The sequence below is a fragment of the Falco punctatus genome, assembly GCF_963210335.1.
Source record: "Falco punctatus genome assembly, chromosome: 15".
Lineage (NCBI taxonomy): Eukaryota > Metazoa > Chordata > Aves > Falconiformes > Falconidae > Falco > Falco punctatus.
In genome coordinates, this window is record NC_137595.1 from 2,272,709 (window position 1) to 2,300,135 (window position 27,427).

At 45.6% G+C, this 27,427-nt stretch overlaps 2 protein-coding genes across 4 annotated transcripts in view; one reads left to right on the plus strand and one right to left on the minus strand.

Annotated features, from left to right (window-relative positions):
• The window catches only part of TBX22 (T-box transcription factor 22), a 71,216-nt gene extending 48,166 nt beyond the window's left edge, over positions 1-23,050 (plus strand). For all 3 annotated transcript variants that reach the window (XM_080366348.1, XM_080366346.1, XM_080366347.1), the window contains one exon: positions 1-23,050. In XM_080366348.1, coding sequence (XP_080222474.1) covers positions 1-611 — 611 coding nt within the window. In that variant the 3' untranslated portion in view covers positions 612-23,050.
• The window catches only part of CHMP1B (charged multivesicular body protein 1B), a 12,392-nt gene continuing 7,615 nt past the window's right edge, over positions 22,651-27,427 (minus strand). The window contains exons 7-8 of the mRNA XM_080366370.1: positions 27,309-27,381; positions 22,651-26,295 (exon numbers count right to left, since the gene is read on the minus strand). Coding sequence (XP_080222496.1) covers positions 26,251-26,295; positions 27,309-27,381 — 118 coding nt within the window. The 3' untranslated portion in view covers positions 22,651-26,250. The remainder of the gene's footprint in view (positions 26,296-27,308; positions 27,382-27,427) is intronic.

The window sequence follows — 27,427 nt, forward strand, 5'->3', positions numbered from 1 at the left end:
GCGGGAGCTCCAGTTCTTCACCGGTGACCTCGAGCGGTGGGACGCCCTCTCCTTTGAACCCCTTGCTCTCTCCGTCGTGCTCCCCTCCTACATTTCACTTGTCAGCGAGCAACATTGGTGTGTCGTGCCCCGAGAGCTACCTACACAACCTCAACCTGCCCCTCTACTACAAGATTTGTCCTACAAGCTTCTTAAGACAACAGTCTCTCATTTTGCCAAGCCACGAAAAACTGGGAGGCACCAACCCGCATCTTTTACCCCACTTCATGGTGGATATGCCCAAACTGTCCTCCCTCGGCATAGCCAATCTGAAAAACGCTAAAGCTGAAGACTTAAACGGGCAGTGTCTACAAGTACCCAGTTCTGCTAGTCAAATGCTGTATGGATTACATGCATCTGGAAACATTTTCCCATCAAGTCCCATTGCTCGGGAAGCACTTAATTGTTCCTTACATCCTCCATATGGCTTGTGTGGCTATAACTTCTCTGTGCCATCTAGACTGATGAATGCAGCGAGCCATTTCAAAGTGAGTGACAGCATTCCGGCTTCTCTGAGAGATGGCAGATGTAATCACTCTAACTGGCACCCAACAATTAACCATTGCCTTTAGTGGAATTATATAATATTTCTAAGCATTGATATGTAAAGCAAGCCTTTCCTTCCTTCGTACCCAAGGGCTCGCTAGTTACTGACTATGAAATACTGCATGGGACAGGAGTGGGATGTCTAGGCATTGCATTTCTTTTGTGGGCAAACGTGTGGGGTGGTGGTGGGGTGGTGGTGGAGGATTTGGGAGGGTCTGAGGTGATCCACAGCGAGGTGATGCCTTTTGGTGATATTTATGTCATGGTTGTTAGGTTAAGAGCAAACTGTACAGTCACCTTTTTGATATTTGCACTCTGAAGTGGGAACGTAGACGTATACATTTCTACAAATATGTTTTCTCGAAACTGTCTCTCTAGCTTGCCTCTAGTTAGCTCAAATCCCTAGCGAGCCTCTGCTCACCCAACCAGAGTTTTTCCTCTAATTTCAAAGGGACTGTACCAGGCCTGGAGTTGGCAGAGGAGCTGTATTTGGCCAAGTGCTTGAGCATGTTCTCAAGTTCCCGTGGCTTTAATGGGTCCTAATTAATGACATGAAAGTGCCTTGTTCTCCAGGACCCAGACGACTCAGTTATCAGAGTGGGGACATAAATCCAAGTATTTTCTGGCAAGGTAAAGAAAGACAGGATAGAAGATGGATGTGTCCCTACCTTGTGGGGATGAGAAAGCGGAGCCTGATGCAGCGGTGCCCCAAGAGCCCTCCATTCCACACTCCTGCTCCCGGGGATCTCTGGGAGGTGGTACTGCAGAGCGGCACCAGTGCTGACGGTGAGGTGAGAAGGAACAGAGGATGGGGGTCACACATCTCCCCCATGGCGAGAGCTCCATGCTGGGGGATCTGGCAGATACATCTCAGAGAGCTGAGTGGGATGAAACACCTCTGGGAGCCCCAGGGGACACAGAAGGTCCATCTGGAATCACATCCACCAGCCTGTGCCCGAGGGAAGGGACAAGGATGCTCCTGGCTTGGTCCCATGGGAGAACGCAGATCCCTTCTGGAGAGATCACTAAGGGCTCCAAAACGTGAGATTTTCAATTCCTTCTGAAAGCCCTGTTTGTTTTATTATAACCCGTGGATACTCTTGTTATTCCTGTTAATATTCTTTAGCTCCCGAGGGAACAATATAACCCACAATAAGATGGGGCACAGGTTTTAGCCTTTATTTGATCAGTGCTCAGTCCCTACCTAAAGCCAAATTTACTACCTGATATTTGACAGAGATTTGGAAATAATGATTCACTGGGACCGGCTGCATTTTGGGATTAAGTTTAGAGAATCCTGTATTTACAAACATAATGCAGCACTGTGTAGGGATTAAGTGCAGATTGAAGAATCAAAATTGGTAGCAGAGCTTTGGGTTTATTTTCATCCCTAACAGACAGCAAATTAAGAAAAGAACTAGCAGTATCGAAAGCTGTTACAATAACAAGAAGTCAGACTGTTACTTTCATGAGACTTTGCTAAAAATCAGACAATGTTGTTTTCCCTAATTTAACTGCTTTGAGTGTTCACAGAGCCCCTGGCGATACCAGTATGAAATGGTGGGCCATGCTTGCCTTGCTAAATGGTCTGTAGAACTGTAAAAATGAGCAAACCTGCTTTCTTGCCCTGATTCTTAGCAGTTTATTTCACTACTTTTATTAAAAAAAAAATAATTCATTCGAGAGTCCTTATTTCCAAGCCATCCCTCACCACGGGTAGGGGCCGAGTTCCCGTGGGTGAATCCACTGCAGGGGCTGGGACGGGCTCTGCAGATCTCTGCAGATCCCTGCAGATCCCGGCTCCCCATGGGCCGAGTGACCAAGTGCCACCCCCCACATGTGGTTATACTTTTGGGGAGCTGGAAGGCTCTTCCAGATCAGTCACGGATTCGTGGGTGGATGCGATGGGTAACTTCCAATTTTCCAAATATTTGCGGTTGCATAAGATATTCCAGAGTTGCTGCCATGAGCTGGTGATCCAGAAAATTGGTGTTTGTCTAGTTAAAATCGTGACTGATAATGACTAGAATAGATATTTTCAGTATGGACAGTTTTACAGTGATGGCTATTTAAATTGAGATCATATACATCCCATCCACTACAGCTGAGCAAATGCTCTCTTTGACGGGACCCATCTCATTGCTACTCCGAGCATGTTTGCAGCTGGGCATGGAGCTTCCCAGAGCCACTGCTCATCCTGTGCCTTTTGGCATGAAACTACAGACCCGGCACTGGGGTGCTGCGCTCCCGCAGTGATGCTCCGCTCGCTCCAGCCGAGTCGGGCTGGGTTTTGATGTGCCTGCGTGGGTCCCGTAGGAGCCCTGTTTTTGCCACCCTCCCCGGTCACAGCCACAGGGAAAACATGCCCAGAGCCTGGTCCCTGCAAGGTACCTGCGGGTCCCTTGGGTGCCAGCACCGAGCTGCGGGCAGGATGTGGCACCCATCAAAGCGGCACAGGCAGACGCATGGATCCCAGTGTGCTCCCTACGAGAGGTCACTGCAGCGCGAGAGGCACCATCCGACCCGCGTTAGCTGAGGTCCATCTCTATTTCCTTTGCCTTTATCTCTCACCTTTATCTTTTCAAAAATCACTGTAACAAATGACAGAGATGCCGGTGGTATTTTCAGGCAGTCTAGCTCTCTCTCTCCATTCCCCGCGGTCACCCGGTGCCGGCCGTGGCTCCTTGCCCGTGGGGGCGGCTCGGCTGCATCGTTCACACCATAACACTGGTTGCTCTGCTGACACGGGGCAAACTCTGCCCCATACCGTGGGTAACCTGCACGCTGCTCTCTGGGGGTGCTTTGCAAAACGGCTGCTGGTGATAGGCGAGCGGCAAAACTCGTCAGAGTAAGTCAGCACAATAAATTATTAGTCATTAAATGGAAACTGGGGGAATCGAGTCAATATTTCAAGCAGGACTACGCGCCTATAAATACAAATACATCACATGCTGCTTTGCTGTGCCTCCCGTGGACATTACTTGATAACCTGGGGCAACTGCAAAAGTTCATAGTTCTTTAGACTTCGGGAAGGGACACAAACACGCACCCAGTGTCACAGCACTGTTTTTAAATGGGAACAGGGAGAAAATAATCAACGAGGTTAAGATTAAGCTTGCCGAACAATCTTTGCTATTAGTCATTTGGGAAAACAAAGAGGAGTTTGAAGTTACTCGGAAATGTCTGATCCCATTTAGAGCGCTTGGCAAATAAATTTGGCCGTACCAAGGGCACTGTGTCCGTATGTGACGCTGGGACATGGGATGGGCTCAGAGCTCAGACACTGGGAGGTTGATGTAAAAATCAAGGAGACAGAAAACCCCAGTGATAATGTTTTTAATCAAAGTGCAGTTACTATCCAGTTTCACCCAAATTTAATACACCTATTGGGGAAGGCAAACATGTAGAGGGACCGTCAAATGTAGCTTTTTGTGACCGAAGTGCCTTGGTTTACATTTGATCTTCTGAGGTTTGGTCTGTAATTAGATGATAATTTGTATCACAATTATGCAAAACAAACGAGAATTGGATAGCAAGTTAGACCAGAAAAAATAAGCACCCAGAACATTTGAAATGCATCCAGTATTAAAATGATGTACATGTGTGGCTGAGGCCAGGGGGACATGCTGTTCCAATAAAGCTGCAGAAAGGGAAAAGGCCGGTATCGGTTCCTACAAAAGTTTCAAATGCTCATGTTTACAAATTTGTATTGCACATTAATATGTAAACACAGGCTATTGGAAACAGATGACTCTGCAATATTTACGTGTGCTTTCTTCTTAGTTTTGGGTGTCTGTTTGCCTCCTAGAATACACGAAGTATGCAGTGACTCTTTTAAGACACGGCTCAGAAAGCCAAAGAAGAGATACAGCATCTGAAGGTGCACTGCTGACAGGGGCAGCGCCGCGGCAGCTCCTGGCCCTGGCTGTGTTTTGGGTACCAGCTGCAGGGGGGTGCGTCCCCCGACTCCTCCTGGGCTTGTGCCACAAGCTGGACTGCACTTCGCAGGGCTACAAGTGGTATCTCATTCCTTGGTGTTTACACACTGAATGTATTTCACAATTTTCCTCATCCCGTGTCACTCAGAGGCACTGGAGTCATGTCATGTGGCCACGGCATCACCCGGCCACGGCAAGCAGCCCCATCCACGCCGGCTCAGCAGCCTCTGTGCTCCACTGATGCTGCAGTCACAGAGCGCTGGAAAAAGCCCAGCTTTTAAAATGTAAAGAGTTATTTCTTATAAAATAATTTTGAAAAGAAAAACCACCTCCATTGCAATGTGAATAAAAGCTTGTGACTCGTGAATCCCCTTTTCTTTCACTCGTTGGTTTGCATTTTCGGGTGCGAGCTCCAGGCACCCCTTTCTGTGCTCGGCTGTGTCTGTGCAAGTCGCAGCCTCCCGGCCCCCATGGAGTTAAAGCTGGTGTCGGACAGCCTGGATGCAGCAGGCAAGGGTGTTGGGAGTTATACCGGCTGCAAGGACTTTTGCAGATGTTGGGTACGACACTGCAAGCTGTTCGTGCTTAACAGAGCCCTGCTCTCCCCGAGGTCGTGTCGTTTCTGAAAGTTATAGTTATTTATAAACTCACTTCTTCCCCCTGTCCCTTCGGTGACGTTCACAAGAAGGACCTACCGTCCACTGCCATACATCAAACAATTTCCTCCCAGATCGCTTATCCTAAAGCACCAAGTTTTAAGTTTATTGTAGCAATTAAGTACAAGAAGTAGTCCAGGTTTTGTGAAGGACCCTTTGAGCTTATAAATCAAACAACACAAACCAGCAAGTAAAATTCAAGACCTTTCTGAAGAGGAAAACACCAGCGATAAGGGAGAAATCCCAGGAAAAATAATACTTGCTGTCTAAGGAGGCAGATCCTGAACAAAACCAGAGAGGGGCTCGGGATGGCTTCTAGCGCTCTGAAGTCTGAAGATATATTAGATGCACTAAAAAGTTTTTCAGGTATTTTCTCTTCTTTTAAAAGCCTCGCTCTTTCAGGTTTTTAGAGAACGGCTTTTTGGAGAAATTCACTTTTTCCCTCTTGGCACTGGCTCCAGATCTCATCTTGGAGCTGGGTCCCAGCTCCAACAATTTCCTCCGGGTCCTGCCCAGCAGCTGGGAGCACTTAGCAGCTCATCCGCCCCATTGGGCTCACCTGCCTGAGCAAGCCCTGACAGGTCCATCTGCTTCCAGTCAGGCCTGCAAATAAAACGGGGCCTCGACTCTAAAAGGAAGAAAAGAGTAATGGACCTGCATGGTTACTTAGAGTTACTCTTGCTGTTACTCCGATGATGCTCCAGGGACAGATGCTGCCTCCTGCCCCGGCTGCCGGTCCATCTCACTGAGCTGCTGCATCCCTTCACCATGGACCTTCAGCCTGAAACCAGCAGAAATCCTCTTTTTTTTTGTTCAGGTTTGGGAGGTGTTGCTGTTGCCCTCACCAGGAGGTTTCAAATACACGATATTAACCACCAGTCAGCGTCGCTGTGGGAAACATCACGATATCTGTTTGCACAGTGGGATGCTGCCCTGGCTGTGCCCACCTTACCCCAAGCACTCGGTGGTTTAAACCATCATCTTCTATCATACATTACTTTAAACACCTTGGAGTTTCTGCTTTTGATGGGGTGCTAAATGCACAGCAGAAAAACCCTGTATGTTTAAGGCAGTTTGGTGAATTTGGGGCATGGGATTGTGTGTCGTGGGTGACACCAGTGCCAGGACAAAACGGAGCGATCCGGGAGGCTGGACTGGTTTATCCTCAACTGGCACCGTGATGCTTTCCATGAAGATAGCCATTTTAAAATAAATAAATAAAAAAGAGCATAAATCCAGAGTGGCATTACAAGTGCTGAACTGTTCATAATACTGTGTTAAAACTAAGAATTTATATCAGGCAATGGAGCACAAGAAAGGCAGCTCGGAGAGGTCCTGTGTGCCCCAAAGCTGTGGGGCCGGTCGAAGGCAAAACCTCCCTGTCCCAAAGGCACCTTCAAGTGAGTCAAGTAAGATCCCATCCTCTCACAGGACTTGAGGTTTAGGGGCTGGAATTTGGGTTTTTTTCCCCACAACAAGAGCATTTTGCATCTTTCCCTATGAATATTTGCCTGGAGCTTTAAAAGCAGGAGTGTGAGCCACAGGCACTGCTGCCTGCATACAACAAACAGGTTTCATTTAGGTTTACCCAAATACCTGCGTTTCTGCAGTCTTGCAGTGATTCATTATGTATGAAAATGTTAATAAACTTAAAGTGGAGAACCAACCGTCTTCAAAATAAATTGATCACCAACCTTTTTTCTTCCATGGAGTAAAAGCCCTGCTGACTGCCCAGCCCTGCTCAGGACATCGGGTACCGCATGTCTCCATTTACCAACAACACTTTTAACTTCAGCCCTTTGCTGGATTCTTCTTTTATCTTCATTAAAAGTCTTACTGTAAAATTAATCAAAGTTGATAAGCTATTTCCTGTATCGTATTTCTTCTAACTTTATCAATATTGCTAATAAAAATATAGATTGAAACAGCATGTTGTAATGTCCAGGATATAAGCCAGATCCTGCTGCAGCTCAAATAAATATGAATTCGGCCTTTGGCTTTCATAAAAGCAGGATAATGTCTCTATCTGGGCTATTCTAACGGATAACATCAGCCCCCTTTTCTTCGCTTCTCAATACTACCAGAATTTAAGAATTTAGACTGGTAGAAGAAATGTAACTCTAGTTTCCTGGAGATTTTCGAGATTAAATGAAATCAAAGTAAAGTGAAGCCCCAGACTTTGTTTCCAGCTGAAACAAAACCCGACATTCCAAGAGCCTGGGCGCTCTGCGAGGGCTGGCGCTTGCCGTGTTGGGTGCTGCCGTCCCCCGTGGGAGGCTCCGGAGGGATGTGGAGGGGAGGCCAGGGGAGAGCTCACCTGGATCCTGCCAGCTCCCGGGGCTTCACCCCCCTTCCCAAGCCCATGTCCCCACTTTCTGAGGTTGTTGTTTGGGTGGGTTTGTCGGTGCTTGAGAGGCACGCGTGCCAGTGTGTACCTCTCCCTAGGACTGGCTCCTCTCACCACTTTGAGGACCCTATGGAGAGTCCAGATTTCTTCAATCCAGCGTGTATGAACGGTCCCTCCGAGAGCACGGCCCGTCAGCTGCTGCTCCCAGGAGCGGGGCTGCCAGGGGTGGCTGGTGAGACAGCAGCAGCGCCCTGTGCCAGACCTCAGCTACCCAAACCACCAAAAGATCACTGATTTTTAAATTGGTTTTGAGTATCATTTGTGCAGCTGGAGTCATGGACCATAAAAAGGAGGAATTTCACTGGGTAGGTCTCCTGGACACAGAACAGAGCAGAGGATGGAAATGAGATCCAGCTCTGCTCAAGCTGAAATTTTTCAGAGGAGATGCGAGTACCTCTGCTAGCCATCACACACCAGGCTCATGGGGCAGGGATGCTCCTGCATCCACTGATGGCTCCAATCACCCCGCGTTGGATCCGGACCCTGCTTAGGCTCCCGTTGGGCAAATTGTCTCCAAAACTTGGAAGCATGTGGGTCTCCTTGGGGCTGGAGCCCTCGCCAGCCAGAGCCATGGCTTGGTGGTAGCAGGGACCGGGTCAGTGTCCCTGCAGCTCTCCCCATGGATTTGGTTTGCAGCAGGTGAAAGCACAGATGGGTGATTTTCAGATAATTTTTCAGTTAAAAAAGTATTAATCAAAACATCCCTGGGGTAGGGGAAAGCGTTTCGAGTGGTTTATTTGCAGTAATTGGGCTTGGTCAGTTTTGATCTCAGTATTCCTGCCCAGACAGCCACGCTCGCCCCAGCGCCAGCCCCCGTCCTGTAGATTTTTTTTTTTTTCCTTAAAATAGGACACACCTGTGAGGACGGCAAATTTCTTCAAGACATTCCTGATCTGGAGCGTATTAAACCGATATTTTTGTTTTGTATTTTTGATGATTTGCTCCAGTGATAACATAATAGCATGATATTTTGTCTGGGACTGATTAAAACATTTCTTTTGATCAGCACAGCAGATTGAAACAGTTGTTTATTACTGGACAAAGCTTCGAGAATAAGAAGAAAAGAAAAAAAGAAGAAAAAAGAAATGGCTCTGGGTGGCTGTTGGGTCTGCTTTTCACCAGGGGTGTTTCCTTCGCTTTGGGAAAATTCTCCATTCCAGCCGGGGCTGGGGTTTGGGAAGTGAGACAAGGGAAGGGCGATCCATCACGCTGATGGACAACGGCTGAAAACCTGGGCAGTGGCTGTTAAAACTACACGTGTGCTGAATAAAATTCATTTCTCCCTCTCAGGACACACCAGTCGCCCAGATCATAATGAATGAATTTCTATAAGCAAATCTAATGTTTGCTAAAAAGTTTGTCCTTGTAAGCTGTATCAATCAGTGCATGCTTCCCAGCTACCTAAATTGGGAAATGTAAAACTGAAGTCAAAACTTCTCATGTTTTTGCTTTCTGAACCGAAGGCGGTCTCATATTGTGACAAACCTGCAACATCTGAATGTAAATGTGTTATTTTGGTTTAACTCCAGCTCCTATAACAGCTTTCAAGGCTATAGATTTTAATTACATGAATATTTTTAATAAAATCCCCTATTTAACTGCTGGCACGACTGTAAGGGAAAAAACAATAATATCTGGCTCTGTCTCTTTGACAGAATAATTCTTCAAGTTACATTTGCCACATTCGCGCAGCTGTGACCAATAACCCTGCTGTCTTTATTATTCTCCTACGATATGAAATTAAAATGAACTGGAAATGTTTATGCCGCAAATGGCGTGCAACACATTAAACAGATAACGCCAGCTAAGGTTTTGCTTAAAACAGGGGGTTTCTCCTCCAGCAAGGCCGCTCTGTAACTTAATCCCCTTTTTTCCCAGGCAGCGGAGATTGCTGCTCTGCCCAAAGCCTCAGACACATCACAATATCTTCATTAAAGAGGAATTACTTCCATCTCACCATCCCCAGGTGCCACTGAAAGCGGGGCTTTGTTTCATGTGGCCAGTTGCAATTCCTGTGTTTATATCAGCAGATTCCTTCACTTCACGGGACGTTTGGAGATAAAGCTATTTTGGGTCTTGTTTGCTTCCCCTTGACTTTTCCCCGCAGCGTGTTTATAAGTGGCGTATTAATTCCTCGGTCATGCCTTTGGTATTTTTCACCACTTTAAAAAAAAAAAAGAAAGAAAAAAAAGAAAAAAAGACCCCATCTCATTTGATCATCTCAACATACTTTTTGCTTGTTTGCACCGATCGATACATTGAGGTAAATCAAATTCTTTCAGGCTGTTAATTCTGACGGGCTCTCGCCCCAGCACGTGCACCTGCCCCGTGTTTTCCTTGCAAGGGGACACCTCTCCCCAGCAGACAGCCGCCGCTCAGGCGCTTTGCCGGGAAATGCCGGGGCTGTGCGAGGCGACTCGCTGACATGTGTCTGCAAACCCGTCTGCAGGACGCGGGAGCCCTGGGGCCGAGCGGGGCTGGGGGAAGCGAGGGAGGCAGAGCTGCAATTTCGTAATTTGTTTCATGTGTCCCTCCATGTCCCCGCGGCGCAGCCCCAACACCGTGTGGGTGCACCAATAGTGCTACGGAACAGCACGTGCTTCACTGGGGTGTGTTCCCAGTGCTCCCCACATGATGGACCTTCACCCCACACTGCTCCCTGGGTGCCACCACCACGTGCTGGTGGTGGGTCCCCATCCCTGCTGCCACGCTCCCACGCTCCCAGCCAGCGAGCACCGCTCTCCCCTTCCCGGGCACCACGGGGCTGGGGGTCACAGCGCTCAGACGGTCCCTGCAGGTTGCAGCAGCCCCCTTGAAACCCCCAAACTCTTATGGGTGGTGAAACCCCCTTCCCATGGACGGTCTGTGGGTTCTGCACCTGTGCACCCAGCCTCCCTCCTTCAGCAGCATCCCCCGGTGGCGCACTCTGTGCTGGGATGCAGCTGCTCTGCTCTGGTATTTTAAAGTTACTGTGTAAAAGGCACATCGGTGTCCTTGGTAACATTTTGTTTCACCCACCATGCACTGAGTGCTCTTTGCCTCTGAGATGATGAAAAAAATGATTCAGCATCTCCTGGAGCGATCAGCTCTGCCAGTCAGTTTGGCTTTATAGCATCATTGCTTCGTTAACAGCCTTCACTGACATGACTAAATCCATCGACTGTTTCATTAATTGGTTAATATTTATTATCTGTCAATTCAGCGCACTTGTTTCCAGCTCTGTGTCCTGCCAGCATCCCGATCCCACCGTACTAACACACTTCTTCACTGAAGCAGTGGAAAAGATTTATTATCAAAATGCTGTTTTGCACTGGTGGTGTTGTGAGAAAATTATCCACCGTTCTAGCAAATAAAAGTTAAATGGAGTTGTTCGTTCAGAGGGTTAAAGCAAGAGAAAGTTTTATTTGGTTTTGAAATACAGGCTTGAAGATAAAGTTCATTGATTTTAGCTTACAGCATTGACTTGTCGTAGAGGACTTCTACCTTCTGTGACGCAGGAACCCAGAGGTTAGTATTTCTCTGATTTACATGCTTTCCACTATGGTTTGAGGCATTTCACAAGAAAAAATAATAGTCTTGAATGACCATCAAGGAGAGAACAAGGACTGCTGAAAGCAGCCGGGGCCAGCTTGCACGCTACCTCCCTTTGGCTTCCAGCACTCACAGGAGCAATTTTAGTTTTTAAAAACTCCAAACCATCAGGAAAATAGCATCAAAAGCACAAACCAGAGAAAGCTGGAGGGGAGCGGAGCGGCTTCCTCACCTCATCGCTCCGTGCGGAGCCTGAGAGCATCCCCTGTGCTGCCAGGGCACCTTCATGGGGAGCTCCCAAATCTGGAATTGAGATTTAAGGAGGAATTTTGCTCCCCGGGCAGCACCGGGCTGCCGCTGCCCGCAGCTATTAGCAAACAGCCCCGCTCCGGCAAGGGGCTGCCATCTGGCCCCTTTGTTTTTGCAGTAACCTGTAGACACCGATAACATTTAACAATGAGATCTGGGTTATCACAGACCATTTGCCTGAGTTGGTTGTTTTTTCCCCCCCTCTTTTTTCCATTTGTTTTGGTTTTTTAATCTCACTTAGTATTTTGCTTTGCTCCCGGTGCAAACCAAGGAGGTCCTCCAGGAAAGCCCCCCCCCTCACTTCGCCTCACAGCAGCCCTTTCTGTCTCCTTTTGGCTTGGCTTTGGACCAATTTGATGCAGAGGGATTGTAGCAGAAGGCAGAAGCAGGACCCGCTTCCTCCCCATCTTCCCATTACTTTTTTCCATTGCACTTGTAAGTGATGACAGCTACTGCAGGCTGAGGTGACACCCCACCTTGCCAGTGTCACCCCACAGCTGCTCCCAGGCTGCAGAGGGTCAGCACCACCCAAACCCAAGCCCATTGCGAGCAGAACTGAGCTCAAACATAGTGATGTTGGCATTGCCTTTGGCGTGGAAGTATAAATCCCCTGGCATGGGTTTGGAAGAGCCCCTGCTCGGTTTCTGTGCGGGCAAGGTGAGGGCAGACCTGCCCAGGGCTGACAGTTTGCATCTGCAACCTGGCTAGGATACGGCTGAAAGCCAATAACTTCAACAGAAGCGTACAGGACTGAAGCAATAAGGTTTTTTTCAGTGATCTCAGCCCTTCCTTTCTTCCCGGAGTCAGAGGCAAGAGCGGGAGCTCAGCACCCTCTGTTCGGAGGTGGCCCGTCACAGCGAGGGGTGACGGATGGTGCCGAGGGCACACTGAGCCTGCTGGCTGCCCCTTCCCCTGCGCTCTCGGCAAAGAGAAAGCTCAATGATGCATCGCCCCTCGGCTCTGCTCTGCCAGCCAGCGAGTGGCTGCCGCACCGGTGGGGCCACGCAGAGGGTTTATCTCCATCCCCCAGCACAGACCAAGCCGAGACCAGTGCCACCACAGTGCTCCTGGTGCTGGCAGGCGGTCTAGATTGGAAGCAAAGATCCCACAGTGCAAAATATTCCTATCCCACCAGCCACCAACTTCTCCATAGCATCCTTCCCAAATACATTTGAAGCTCAGCAGTGATCAAGTGATTTTCTCTGCCCAAATAATGTTCAATATCTAGCGATAATCAGCGGTGGTGGTTATTATATGTGAAGTTGCCATTTCACGACATGTCCATACTATTTCAGCTTTTAACACACCAAATTAGTAGAAGGCTTAAAAGTTTGACTGCTGTGAGTTATTAATTTAATATTAACTTCTTGTTTGATTCTTGCCACTGACGTTGGGACAGTCCCACAGACAGCAGCTCCCATTAACCATTAATCCACCGATTAATTTGTTTGGGGAAGCTCTTTGGTCCTTTCCACTGCAGCATGCAGCCACTGTACCATCTGTAATACACCCGTGGAGTGAATTCCCGGGGGATTTCTGCTCTGGAAGAGCTGGGAAGCCATGCACAGTGCCCACGTCCTTTTGGCACTCTTTAAATTGCACTTGGAAAAGAAACCAAGAGCTCCTTGCAGCATGCCTCTGCCACGGCCAGCCCGGGAGCTGCAGGAGACCCATCCCACCCCAGGCATGTCCCGGTATCGCCTGTCCCCATCAATAAGCAAATTTCTGAGCTGATTGTTAATTATCTGCTGGGAAACGCTGTTTGCTGCTGTATGGTGCTGGCTTGAGGAACGCAAGCGCACATTAACTTTGCTTTAATATTTTGGAGCGTTAGGGTGTGTCGCTCATGGTTCCTTCAGAGAAACCCAACCACCTCTAGATAGCACCTGCAGAACAAGAAATCAGATTTAAAAGAGCACATTGCAACTTCGGCCCATTCTTTTTGTTGGGGTGTTTTTTGTTTGGTTTTTTTTCCACGTTCTTTTTCCACGTTTCCTTTCTAAGCAAAGCAGGGTTTAATTAACACCCTCCGAACGGCAGCATAAATCTCACCGGCGAGGGAAGGTGGCTGACTGTGGCGCGAGCTGTCAGCAGCTCCCTGTGATCTGACAGGGTCCAGCCAGCGCTTCCCCCACCCTGACCCTGCCTGTCAATCAGCTTTCGGGGGTGAAGCCCCTTCTCGTCTCTTTGGCGAGGAGCAACAGCCAGCTACAATTTTGACCAGCTGTCATTTATCATTATTTTGGGGAGGAAGGAGCCAGGGAGGCACTCTTCACCTCGAAGGTGCGGGCAGAGCAGAATTTGAGATGATGGGTGGGGATTTCCACCGGCACAAATGGGAATAAGACTTGGAGCTTTCCAGGCTGTACCAAAAATAGCAAACCAATTTCAATCTCAATTATAGCTCGGTAACCCTGGAGTATAATTCAGAAGTCAGCTTCTAATATTTCAATTCAGGATCAAGAATAATATTCCACTTCCCCCTCCGCACCCCAAGTGATTTTCATTTCATAGGGGCTAACCTCGACTCGAACATGTGTTTTGGTGAGATACTAAAGGATATGAGTGTGCTAAAGAAAATATGTGGAAAAATTATGTAGAAATGCCTGTGTTAAGCTCTGCAGAGGAACCAGCTTAATAATATGGCTCATTCTAGCAAAATATTCTATTTATCACAGTAAAATGCGATAAATGACGTATTTCATGCCTGCCGCACTCGGGACAGCAGGAACTGCTTTCTCCCTTTGGAGCAGGCATGCTTTCAGGATTACATCTCCTGCAAACACCAGCACATGTAACGTGTCCCGCTAAAGTCACCTGCAGGGACTCGGTGCCCTCAGCGGGCTGTGCCAGCAGTGCCCGTGCTGCTGGGGCGGGTGACATCTCGCCGACTGTAGCTCGCGTTTCTAAAACACAGCAGCAAAACTAACAGCAGGCAACTGCTTTATCTTCCTCGCGTATCCGTGAGGGTCCCAGGTCAGCAGCTCACTGGTATTTTTGTATGCAAGTGTAAGCGGGGTTGTAAGTGCCGTGCTGGAGCCAAGCTTTCGGGAAGGTGGCCAGGCTGTTCCCAGCAGCCAGAGCTCGCTGCCTTGGCTGGAACCACAGACACGGAGCTTTGCTGAACGTGCCTGTTCAACCTGCGCTGAGGTATGTGGGTCAGCGGCGCTGCTGGGGCTTATGAGAAGATACGCAGCAGCATCACACCCTCATGGCTGAGGTAGGCAGTGACCCCTGGAAACGGTGGGAAGGCATCAGGGAGAGAAGCAAAGGGCGATGGCTGTCGGTGAGGAGTCAGTCAGTGCTGCACAGTGCTCTCCTGGAGATACCCACCCCCGTGGGCTGCCTGCCCCCTGAGAGTGAGCCCAGCACCGGGGCACAGCTCGAAACATGGCCCCTGCCCACACCGTGCTCCCCACCGCCCGGCGAGCAGGTCACCTTGTAGGGGATGGTCTAGTTCAGATGTGACCGGCGAGTTCCCATCACTACGATCCCTGCCGTGCAAGTGATGCCTTTCATTTATTTGTGTCTGAAGCTCCTACCAACAGATCCTGTGGAGAAGAAAAAAAACGCAACACCACACACACACACCCCCCATTTACTCTACATTTTGGAAAACACTCCCTTTCTTCGGCTTCCACTCAACGTTATCGTTCCAATAATAAATTGCTTTAAGAACAAATAATTAAAAAAAAGAAAACCTGAAGGATGTTTTCTATTTTAGAAGGTGAGCTCTCGTTCTGATGACAAAGGAAACTGGCTTTATTATCTAAACTATCATTCTATTTAGAAACATATTTGTCGCTTACATGGCTCACCTGTGAGCTCTTCTGTGCGATACCTCACATTGAAAAAGGCGAACGAAGAGATTGATCCTTGGGGTGGGAAGAGCGGGATGCTGGAGGTACAATCTAGGTACGTGCTCTTCCAACTGCAAAACACTGGTTTTTCCAGCCCTTTTTCAGTCTGTCACTGGAGACTCCAGGGGCAGAAAAAGCTCCTTCGGGATTTTCCCACCCATAGACCTTCCTGCAGCTTCGGCTCATCCCTCCAAAAGAAAGGACGGCACACGAGGAGGTGCCCCTTCCCTGCATCTCCCCTGTGCTGGAGGAATTATTTCTTTGTTACTTAATCATCTGTAATTATCTCCTGGAGTAAATTCTGTTGGTGCATCAATTTTCAAACACAACAGTCATTTTTATCAGTCATGTTTATTTAATTTTAGCTGATTAGCACAGAACCTAACAAGTGGCTTAGACTAACAGTGTGTCACTGCCCAAGTATTTTGTAGGTAACAAGAAGACATGGAATAGCGCACATGTTGCTTTGTCTGCATTAATCTATTTACATTGTAATTCTTCAACTGTTTTTAATGGCCGGTTCAGCTGGAAGCGATTAGTTGTCTAAATTAAAGCCACATTTCTCACTTTGTGCACTGGGAAGGTTTTTAGCTGTTGTCTTTTCCTTGCTTTTTGTTTTCCAAATCAAGACAGATACCACTTGAAAATGCATGAAATCTTATTGAGGGGATTGATCCGGGTGCTTGGAGCCGCGTTCCTGTGTATTCGTCTTGAAGCCAAATACTTGAATGGGCCATGAAATGGTGTGTTTGAAGTTGAAGTGTGCAGCAGGGCTGTCAGCACGGCGCTGTCTCAGGCTGGGCAGGAGCTGACCCAGCAGCTGGGCTTCAGAGGGAAACTTCAGGGCGGCTCCGAAAGAAGGAGAGGAGGAAAGCAAGACCAGAAAGCGCTGCAGACACAGTGCAGGACTTCCCAGGCTGTTCTGCATGGGCAGTAGCCCTTTGTTTATACATTAGTTAAATTAAAAAATATGTTTGTAATGCAAAAAATAATTTATATAGAACGTCAGAGCATGTTGGATCTCATCTTTTCTTTTTTTTTTTTTTTTTTTTTTTTTTTTTGGTGCTTTACAGGGAAAAAAAAAAAGAAAAAAGTTACATTTGCAAAGCAGTCATGAAACACTTGGAGCCAGCTTGGCGCTGCTCCCGGACTTGCTCAGGTGCTCGCTCCATCTCCTCTCATCTCCCTGGCTGAAGCTTTTCCAGGTCTGGCCCGAACGCCATGCTCTTCTCCCAAGACTACAGTCAGATAGAAGACGTGCCAAGTCTCCCAAGAGCACCTCAGCTCAGCCGTGGAGGCTCAGAAGGCCCCGTAGCTGCGGGATATTGCAGTCAAACGTCTCCCACGAGGTTTGGGCGCTTCATGCAAAGTGAGGGTAGATTGTTTCCCACCCAGCATCGCTGCTGGGAATTATTTTGTACTCAGCACGGTGACCATGCCCCCATCCGTCCCCAGTGGCAATGGTGTACGAGGTCAGCGTGGTGGCCATGCCCACACTCATTCCCGGTGGCAGTGGTGTTGTACCTTCTCCCTGCACAGCTCTGGGGGTTCAGATGAGCTTTTGCCTGTTGGGAGCTCCGGGAGCCTTCCTGGCTTCCTCTGAGCTGCGTTACGGCCAGGCTGAGGCCGCTGGGAGCTGCAGTCGCAGGTGAGGGGTGTTCCCGACGTGCAGACCTGGGGCTGCCCAAGGTAACCTGCAGCCAGATCTGTGTCCTCCTGGTGGCACAGCCACGGTCCCTCTTGGGAAGTATCAAGTGAAACCTGTTGGCTTTGTCCTTTCCCAGAGCAACGTTACCGGTGCTGCAGGGTGATGCCTACCTTTAAGGGAAGCAAAAAGGCGATGACGCTAGAAGGAGTCCCACATCCCACGGGAAATGCAGGGTGAGCAGATGAGGATTCGGCTGAGGACACAGCACCAGTTCAATGTGCCTATTTACCTGCAACAGCTGCACTGACCTGCAGAGTCAGCTCTGCTAGTACTGCCTGGTGTGCACAAGAGCCACACTCGCTGCAGAGCCCCTGAGAATTTTTCCTTAAAAAGTACTACTTAATATCACTTTTCTAAAAAATAAAAAAAATGCTGTCCACGCTAGCTGCTGATGAAGGTGAGGAAAGAAAAGCCCCACTGTGCCCTACATTGAGTTCAGAGCATCCCGTAAGGTGGTACCCAGGGCACCAGCCTGGGAGGGGGGGGTATGGGGCAGGACACACACACACACACACGCCCCCGAGAAAACAAGGTTTTTGAATCGCAACCTCCCATGGCGGTGCCTGCAAGGGCTGTTGGGCAGGCTTCAGTCTGGGCGTCTCAACATATTTTGAGATGCAATAAAGCAATAAAATAATAAAAAAAATTCCCCAAAACTCACACATGGTATAGTCCAAACCGAGTCTTCACTTAAGTCAATATTAAAACCAAATAAATCAAGTGTTTGCACAGATTTATACCTGAGGAAGCGCTTATCTGGTCACCTGGGCAAGCAGGGTGAGAGGAAGGCAGGCTGCTGGCTCCTCTTCCTCCCCTCTTCCCAGCCGCCCCCAAGCCCAGAGATAGCAGCCCCAATCAAGAGTTTTCTGCCTTCATCAGTTTGTCACAACCTGAAAGTCCCTCAAATATTTGTGTGTATTCAATTATCCGACCTGTCGCATCTGTACCTCATTACATGCTCTAGCTGAGCGCCGCGCGGGTCGGGTTGCGACGAGGCAAAGGTCAGAGGAACCTCCAGCCCGCATTTTGCCGTCAGTTGATTATTCAGATAACAAACAACTATCCCAGAGACTGAGGGCTTCTCTGTGCCTGCACACAGGACCCTACCACTGTAGCTAAAGAACAGAAGATAGCCAGCTCCTCCTGGCTACCCACTGCCCTGAACCCCTGAAAAATAATAAAGCAACCAGATGGTATTTCTTACAGCTCGGTGCGCCGATGGAACGGGGCAGTAGCCTTCTTGCTCCGCCATGTCTTGCTTTTAATATACTGCCCAGAATTAATCAAGCGGTTTAGAAGCATCCTATATCAGTTCTGCAAAACAGAGCTTAAATGATTTACTGTCAGATTCTTTCAGCTCCTGTTAGACTCCTGTTTTTCTTTCATGTGGGTAGCAGAGGTCAGCAGCGGCAGGAGATGCATGCTTTCACTTTGTCTCACATTTGCTGCTGTCATTCTGATCCCGCTCCGGTCCCCGCAGAGCGACAGGATGTGTTCATGCTCACAGCCCTAGATGCTAATTGATTTTAGGGAGCCCATTCATCAGTTAAATTTAGTAGATCACCCACCAGGTTTGCTGTTCACTGTCAAAGGTAATTCAATTAAAACTCCAGAAGTGTGACTAACTATTCAATGGTAAATATGTTTAGCAGCTGTGTTGCTGTATCTTCTCCATCCTGTTGTGTCTGTGAACCAGCCCCAGCGTAGCATGTGACCGAGCCATATACCTCAGCTGATCAACGTATGCAACAGTTTTGCAGCAGTGCCAAAAAATTAAGTCCAAATGCCTTCTTCAGTATGCAATGACATGCAAATGTCTAAATGTAATAGCTTCAGCAAAAAAGAAAAACCTCAAAAGTGTTGAAAGGCAGCAGGGGCTACAATGGTTGAATTAACTCCGTGCATCTATAGGGTTTTGGGTTTGCTTTAAATAACTTTCAAAAAAATCAGATTTGGATTTTCAAACTCATTGATAGTTTGGGATCACCTCACCCTTACTTGTGAACACCTAGTTTCCCCTTCGCCATCAGTCAGAGTTTATACCATCTGATATGACTTTATCCCATCACTGAAACTATGTATAAATCAGAGAGACGTTGCCGTGCTCTCGTGGAAAGATGTTTCTATTAACCACTGGAAGTGGGAAGCCTTGCTGCATTCCTCCTGGCTGACAGACCAGGCTTTGACTCTTCTTGTCTGCTGGCATCGGTCACTCATATGTGGTTTGGTAGTAATTAAGAGCATCATTAGTGATGCCATTGCACGCCGTGGGACAAAATGCTGTGTCTGCTTAATAGATTAAAGGAAAACGTCATCTGAAAGGCACAGGTAAACAAGACACACATCCCTCAACCTTTCACCCTTGAAGACCACGGATCACATCCCACTAAAGCGCAAATAAATAGGAGACTGGATTCCCTCGAGCCACTGCTGGTGGGTTTATACTCACAGTGAGACTATTTTGGAGCCCAACAGACTTGTCGGTCGCAGGGATGGGAGGGAAATGGGTGGGATACGGGCTTTGAAGGGGCTGGGAGCAGAGATGCACAAAGAAACTCCTCAGACCACTGTCCATACAGAAAGCAGCATGCACTTACAGTGACTGCCTAAGATTATCCTTATAAAATTCGTTAGGCACTGATGCAGAGTTTCTAATAGCTTTCATTGCACAGGTCCCATTTCATGAACCTACTCTGCGAGAGCCAAACCCCACACAAACACTGGGAGTTCCTGATTTCCATGTGGTTGTAGAAAATAAATGAGATCCAGCGACTCTGCAAACCACTGGTCTTCCTGCACATCTTTTATAGAGCAGGAGGAGGAATGCTTGTACGGTTCAGTAAATAGTATCCTGAGAAAACATCCAGATTTCCCAGACATCACTGTAGACCTTTACAAAGAGCTTGGGAATACTTGGTCTGTTTAATACTCTAACCAGAGGCTAATTGAAATTGTAAAACTTGAACAAAAGCATTACTTTTGAAAGAGAACCCAGGATGTTCTATATTTGCTGCTTTAAACACGCTATACACAAGACAACCCAGGGTTTGGTAAGTATTAACCCTTGCTCTACAGTGCATTTTTAAAATATTGGATGAAAAAGCAGTGTCATTGTTAAATGTAATAATTACCATTAATACACATTGAAACTGCTGCTATCCTTGCAAATAGAATTGTCTCTGCAGAAGGGGTTGCTAGAAGTATACATTTTGTATAGAAATACCGAGTTTTTAAGCGGTGGTCAAATACTTACAGCAACGTAACCAGATAAGGAATTACTTCAATATACAGTTGCTGCCTGGAATCTTTTTTGTTGTTGCTGTTCAATCTCTCCCTTCTTCCGGCATTAATAAAGGCACCTGCTATACAAATCAGCAGAAATCTGGAAAATCATTATCACTTCAGTGCAGAAACGATGCCCATCAGGGAAGAACAAATGGGGTATGTAGCCTACAAGGGACTTTAAAAAAAAAGAAAGTTCTATTTGTCAAATTACTAGAGGAAAAGTTGATCTTACTGTTAGGGACTTTATCCACTTCCAGGTCATATCAATTAGTTACAGCAGTCTCTTGGAGACTGGAACTAATTTACAACACTCTGAATGGGACTGCCTGCTTTTCCTATGAATTTCAAGTCAAATGTTGGGGCTTCATACCGGTACCTGGAACTGAAAAATCACCAGTAACAGAACCAGAGCTTAATGGTTCTAATACCAACCCATTTTGCAGCAAAAGAAGCAAAGTCCTGACTGTGAGAATTCTTGTCCAGAATTATGTTAAACTAATCTTCGCAAAAAGAAAAAAATTTGTAAAAAATACAATTTTAAAAAATTGTGGGTTTTTTTAAGGAAGTTTTAAAAAGTTTTACTATCCCGACAGTTTGACAGAAATTACTTGCAATAAAGAATTATGAACCAGATAGTAGGGATATTAAGTTATTACCTTGTCAGATACACGTATTGGTTAGTATGTAACATTTATTGCTTTAGACTTTCGCAAAAAGATTCTTTCACTCGGAATTAAGATGTTTACAATAGCTTGAGCAATATGCATACATTGTTGCAACAGTAAACCACCTTTTAGATTAGAAATGTGTGATACTTTGGTTCTTTTATGCTCCCAAATCACCCTTACCTAGAGAAGTAAGAGCTTGGAAGTGCCTGTCTGCTGCGAGATGGTCTGGTTCTGGCTGCTGCTCACAAGCTTCTGGCAAGCGGCACCGTTGGAAGGCTTTCCTAAGAACTGGAGAGAGCTGGGATCCCTCGGCCCATTGATTTTCTATCTTGTACTGTGTATCACAGCTGATTCAGCATGACTTTCTTAATAAAGAGTAGTAAAGGTCAAGCAAGAGCCTGTAAGACTCACTTACTGCATCTTCTTCCAACTTAAAAAGGCTCAATTGGCACTTGAAATTAGTTACAGATTGTTCGCATCGGTCTTTTCCTTTATTTGAATGGTAATGAAGAGAGCTGCTTCCGATACAAGTAAGGCCACTGACCCTTCTCAGGATTTCATCGGGAAAGTACTGTTTGACAAAAAAGAAAGTACTGAGCAGGGTGCTGCCTTTAGTTCAAACCAGCCTCTGCAACAGCCAAGTGCAAATGCTAACGTTGAAAAAGCAATGCACCACACGGAGAGAGAGAACCCTGAAACTAAAGCAAATACTTCATCAAATCAATCCTCAGTGTGGGCAATGCTTCTAGTAAGAAAATTAAATTGACTATTAAATACATTTCCCATCAGTACACAGTGTGTACATCCTTCTGTAGAAAATCGGAGAATTACCACAGAATGACAACAGCTGAAGAAACCCAGGACTGAACTGAAAACTGGACAATTTAAAACAAGTTTTAAGCACAAAATTACTACCACACTTGTAACAGTAGATCTCAGAGTCCCAGATTAAAGCCTAAAGACAGCAAAGAAACATTCTGCCGGCACTTAGCGCGGAGGGCTAGGTGTTAACCCCAATTAGCTGATGGCCCTGTGCAACATGTTGCCAGGTCGTGTTTTGTGCAGCAGAGCAGCTTCCCAGCAGGGACCCAAGCACCATTCCTACCCGGATTTGATACTGCCCAGAAACAAAAGGTTCCACAGGGGAGACGGATCCTGAAACCAGCTAGTAAGTACTCTGTGAAAGTGCTCTTTGTTTTAAGAATTTAAAAAAAAAAAATGATTTATGTAGGACCTACGGAAATGCAAAGCTTGAGGCTCCCTCTGCTGTTCCCAAGCGCTGATGGAAGGGGAAAGTAAAAACGGAAGGTTTTCAGCTCTGGGCAGGACAAACTCAAACCCACACCATCTCCTGTCAGTTTTTCACATGACCTCTTGCTATATATAGTAAAGACAGAAGACCCTCTTAAGAGGTTTAAGCATGAGGGATACACTCCATGCCAGCCTAAATTAAAAAAAAACAAACAAACAAAACATTAGATTTTAAATCATATTTCATGTTGTTATACTTAATCACTCCCTAAACTGTTATCCGAAATCCTTCTCAATAGTACCCACTGTACCTTCTTGTTTTTGTCTCCATAAAGATTTAATTTCCTGATTATCTTCTCACAGGAAAACATCGGTGACACCATGACATCTGCTTGTTTATCCATGTCCTGAGACCCACCAAATAGCCATATAACATAGGAACACATCTGAAATAAGTTGTCTGTACAATTTTATTTACCACTTGCAGTTACATTTACAAATCGTCATACAAGTAAAGCAGTTTCCAAAATGAACTCTACCAGAGCTACAAAAATTATTCTCTTCTCTATACATGTCACCAGCTTCAGGATTTATTTCTGTACACAACTGCTGATTATATTCTAACAAATTTTCACTATTTTTTGGCTCTGAGGATCTCCAACAAAGGCAACTTGATCACTTTATCCCATTGCAATCAAGAAAGCTAAAGTTCTTGTTCTTCTTTCCCTTCCCTCTCCTCTCATCTGAAGCTTTTCACGGCTTTCTGTTTTGGAATTCAAACAAATGAAGACTAATGCTACCACACACTAGCAGTTTTAGTAAACAAGGTTTAATAAAAAAAAAAAAAAAAAAGTCGAGCAAACCCATCTTGCAACATTTCAAGTAATGTTTCACTTTAGATGTGCCTGCTCATAAGCATAAATATTGAAATATTATCTGGTAATAAGGTTACATAAAAGCGCATACAATTTATTTAACATGAAATGAACTTTATAAACGCATACAGTCAACTTACAAGAAACACAGCAACATAGGAGTGAGGAGCCAGAGTTGTTCAGAAAAGAGCAAATGAGAGAAAAGAGGAGACCCTCAAAGGTTACTCCAAGAGTAACCTTCAGTTTTAAGGATTTCCAAAAGGCTTGAGAAAAATACATACATATAAAATGTTAACTGCTAACACTTTCTGAATGAATGCCAGCTCTCACAAAGTGCTTCTAAAGAGAAATCATTCTCCCCAGGAGAGGGCAGGAGATCTATACACAGAAGCAGCCAGCACAAAATCCTGGCCCCCTTAAAATACGCAGCGATTTGCAGAGTGAAGTCAGTGGAGCAAGAATTCATTGTTTCAAACATGTATTTCTTCCCCAAGCCAGCTACACCTGCCTACCTCCTTTGCATCATAATCCCGCACAGGTAACTTTAATTATGTCAGTCAAGCCATTATGTTTACTTGTTAATCCCTTAAAGAAACGATACTGGAAATCTGTTCTGGTACTGGAGCCTGCAAGCCTGGGGTAAGATCGAACCATGAAACAGGCTGTATATAGCCAGTAGGATAATGAAGCTTGTTTAATATTTATCTTGCAGCAACCAGTCTCGTCTTTTTAAATTCTGCCAAAGCCCCAAGGCTCATGGCAAGGCAACATACTCAGAAAACCCAAGATCAGAATTGCTGTCTGCCCCCTCAAGTAGTTTTAAAATGGCCAGGAACAGTCTAAAATCAGCATAATCTTTCACATTAAAATAAGCCAAACAAGGTAGCTAAAGCTGTCTAATAGCAAACACGGAAAACCTTAGCACTCTATGGTACAGCTCCATCAACAGGCAACCATAAAGTAAACTCAGAGGCGGATTTACTCCACAACAGTAAGTTTCCAGTCCTGTCATGATACGAAGTAACTGACTACCAACAACACAAGTAAGTTCAGCAAGGCTCGCACACAAGCAGTTACCACAGTCGTGGGTAACCTGGCTGCATAGATACACCGTTCTGTTTTTGTTGTATTGTGCAGAAGGAGCTAAGGGGGAAAATAAAATGTAGTACATAACCCCTATCCTAAGCAGTGTTGTTAATTATTTCAAAGGATTTTACCAAGACTACAGCTGTGAGTACATTGTTTTTAAACATCTTCCAATTTCTCCTATTTACAGGAGGAACACTCAAGGTGTTTAAAAGCAAGCTGCACTGAAAATAAATGTAAACAAGTGAAAAGACCACATGTGAAACAAATTGTAAGTTTAGGCTGCCAGTGTGATAAGAGACAATTGCACAATATTTTAGGTTGCTTTGTGTATCTTATTTTCCTTATCTTATTTTTACAGTAGCCTTGAATACTTCAGTATGTAGCATCCTGCTAAACCTTCAAAGTGATTTAAGTAACACATTCAAAATATAGTTTGAAACCACTCCGAAATGTTTCATCATTTTTGCACGTTTTTCACTGAAAAAATCCTGCTTGACTAAAAAAAGGGAAGTATTTTTTTCCTAACTATTTCCCTGACACTAGGAAAACGCATGTGATCTGGAACGCCAGCATATCAAGAACTAATTCCAAGTCTAGTGCTTTACACCTTCCCTCACCCCTACAAAGATAAAACATAAAAAAGTGAGCCCCAAAAGTCAGCAAGATAATTTTAACATCACTGTTTACCACACCACATCACAAGAAGTCTCAGCTACAAATCGCTAACCATTTCTTTACTTCACAACTGCAGCAGAAGTCTGAAGCTACTGAGAGCAGCCAGTAGATTCTCTTACTGTGCAGAAATATAAAGGGATCACCAAAACAAACTAGTTTATCCATACAACTGCAATATTACAAATGTTATTTCATCTGTAGAGAGCAACATTATACCTTACAAAATAAAGCAGCTGTTCTTAACCCAACAAAACCCCCTCTGATCGAGCTGGCTGACACTACTCATCCACTTCTCACCTGCCATGAGATGCAGAGGAGGAAAAGCTGACCTAAGGGAGCGCCCCGGTTAGAGAAGACAGGGTCGGGACAGTGACTCATGAAGGACTGTGAAGATCTGAACCCGAGGAAGAGCACTTCTGTATTTTTTCATATATGGAAGAACACTGAGGCATGGAATACGATCACGAGACTTGTCCTTACTTATGGAAAAAGTGACTAGATTAAAAGCAAAGACAGAGTAAGAAGGAATGCAAAAAGCAGGCTTCAGTTACTTCATATAAGGCTTCTCAGCTTGAATCTATAAAAACAGATAGTACGAGTTCCCTGCTGACAAGGAACTAGATGTTACTTCGGTAGAATAGAGGTGCGAGTGGCATAACTGGCTGCACTCCAGGATACCCAGAAGAAAGCAAAATGGAGAAGCTACAGCACTTGACATTAAACAAGGAGCAAGCTGCAACACTCAACAGAATTGACAGAGTTGAAAAATATATTTTATTCTTCCTGTATTAAAGTGATGATGCCATACAAGTTCCCAATTATATGAAACCAGCTTTTGGTGACCGATTTTTGATCTAAACCACTAATTTCAGCATGATTACCCTAGCTTTAAAAGATTAAAAAGTTCAGACTGAAGTCCACTCATTTGTTTTAAGAAGCGTATTTTCCATGAAGTCCACACTGTCCACCTTTGTGCGTTCCAGGAGTTTGGCTGCGTACGAAAGTTATGTACAACAATCACCTGAACCGAATACCTCAGTTCTCCAACCATAAACAGTTCTCATAATTTAAAAAAATCACTTCATAATTTAAAATATATATCAATGACACTCTGCTTGTCTATTAGCTAGTATGTACCAACATTACTAGCTGACAATATCAACTCGATTTTGTGAAAAAAGCCTGCAAAAAATATATCAACTTCAAAATGTACAGAAAAGGACATTAGAGAGCTGATATTTTTGGGTTACTTAATGTATTTTAGAAAGAGTAGCAAGCTAGGAGTGGAGTACCCTATATTACAAATACTCAAATACCTAGGCCATACTGTATACGCCTCTCTAGCGTAGTGGAGGGTTAGTTACAGAAGGGGTATTTTGAAAGCATTTACAAAGAACGACAACTTTCTTTAACTTAAACTTGATCACGTAGGCGGGCCAGTCTCTGTGACAGCTCATCCTGCAGAATTGTAAAACACAAAGAAACCAGCGATCAGTAATATGAAAATTCATTTTTGCCAAGTTCTGCAATGGTCAAGCAATCTCATGTCCAGATGACAGGACACGCTCTCATGTACAATTCTAGCAAGATTGGCTTAAGACCTTACAAATGGCTGCACGCTGTACCAGGCGAGACCAGAGGTCCATGCAGCTATCTTACCTCCCGCAGGGGATACCTAGGAAGGAGTTTCAGAACGCAGCAAGCAGAGATAGGGCTGTTTGGGTTTTTCTTTAATGTATCATTTTTGCAAGTGCAAATCAGCTCTTACAGAACTGCATCCTTACTTGGATGCAGTCTTGACTGACCAAGGCTGGCATCCAACTGAGCAGTGAGACAGTAGTTCCAACTTTTTAGGGGGTCTGGTACACAAGGTGAAAATGAACTTTTCAAAGAATGTTGAATTCTCAGGGCTTCCCAAAGATTAGTCAGTTAACATGGGGCTCCCTACAGCCTTCTCCACAAGGACTGGATGACAGAAAAAAACCTGTTCTCTTTCCATTCTCTCAAACATATTCCCCTAGAATGGGGAAAGCAGCTCACCAAGACATCTGTGCAACCCTGTTCATGCACAAAAAATGCTAAGCTATCCATCTACAGCAAATGTGGATTCCTTTGCACTAGTCCCATAAGACCTTTCACACACTAAAGGGTAAAAAAACCCCAAAGGCCTCGTGTATGCTATGGGAGATGGATTAAATTTGGAGTAGGTAGGAGAGTCAACTGTTTGGAACTCTAAAATAACCATGCAAAAAAAACCAACAACCTGAAACATCTAAACTTTCTGGATTTACTAAGCAGACAAACATATTGTTAAAATTATTTTGATTGCAAGACTCTTAACTGCACACTACTTCTTTTGGACAGCTAAAATCTAATTACAATTGAGCAAGCCTGTTTTGACCGAGCAAAGCGTTAATTCTCATACCACATTTCTCCAGAAAACATCAGTTTCAATTGAATCCAATGTTTACCTGTTCTGCTGAGGCAACGCTTGTACCAACAGAACCTGTCTGTCCTTGAGGTAGTTCCATGTTCAGATCAAGACTAATAGGAGGAAACAAAACAAAAAAAACGAGTCAGGCGTACATGG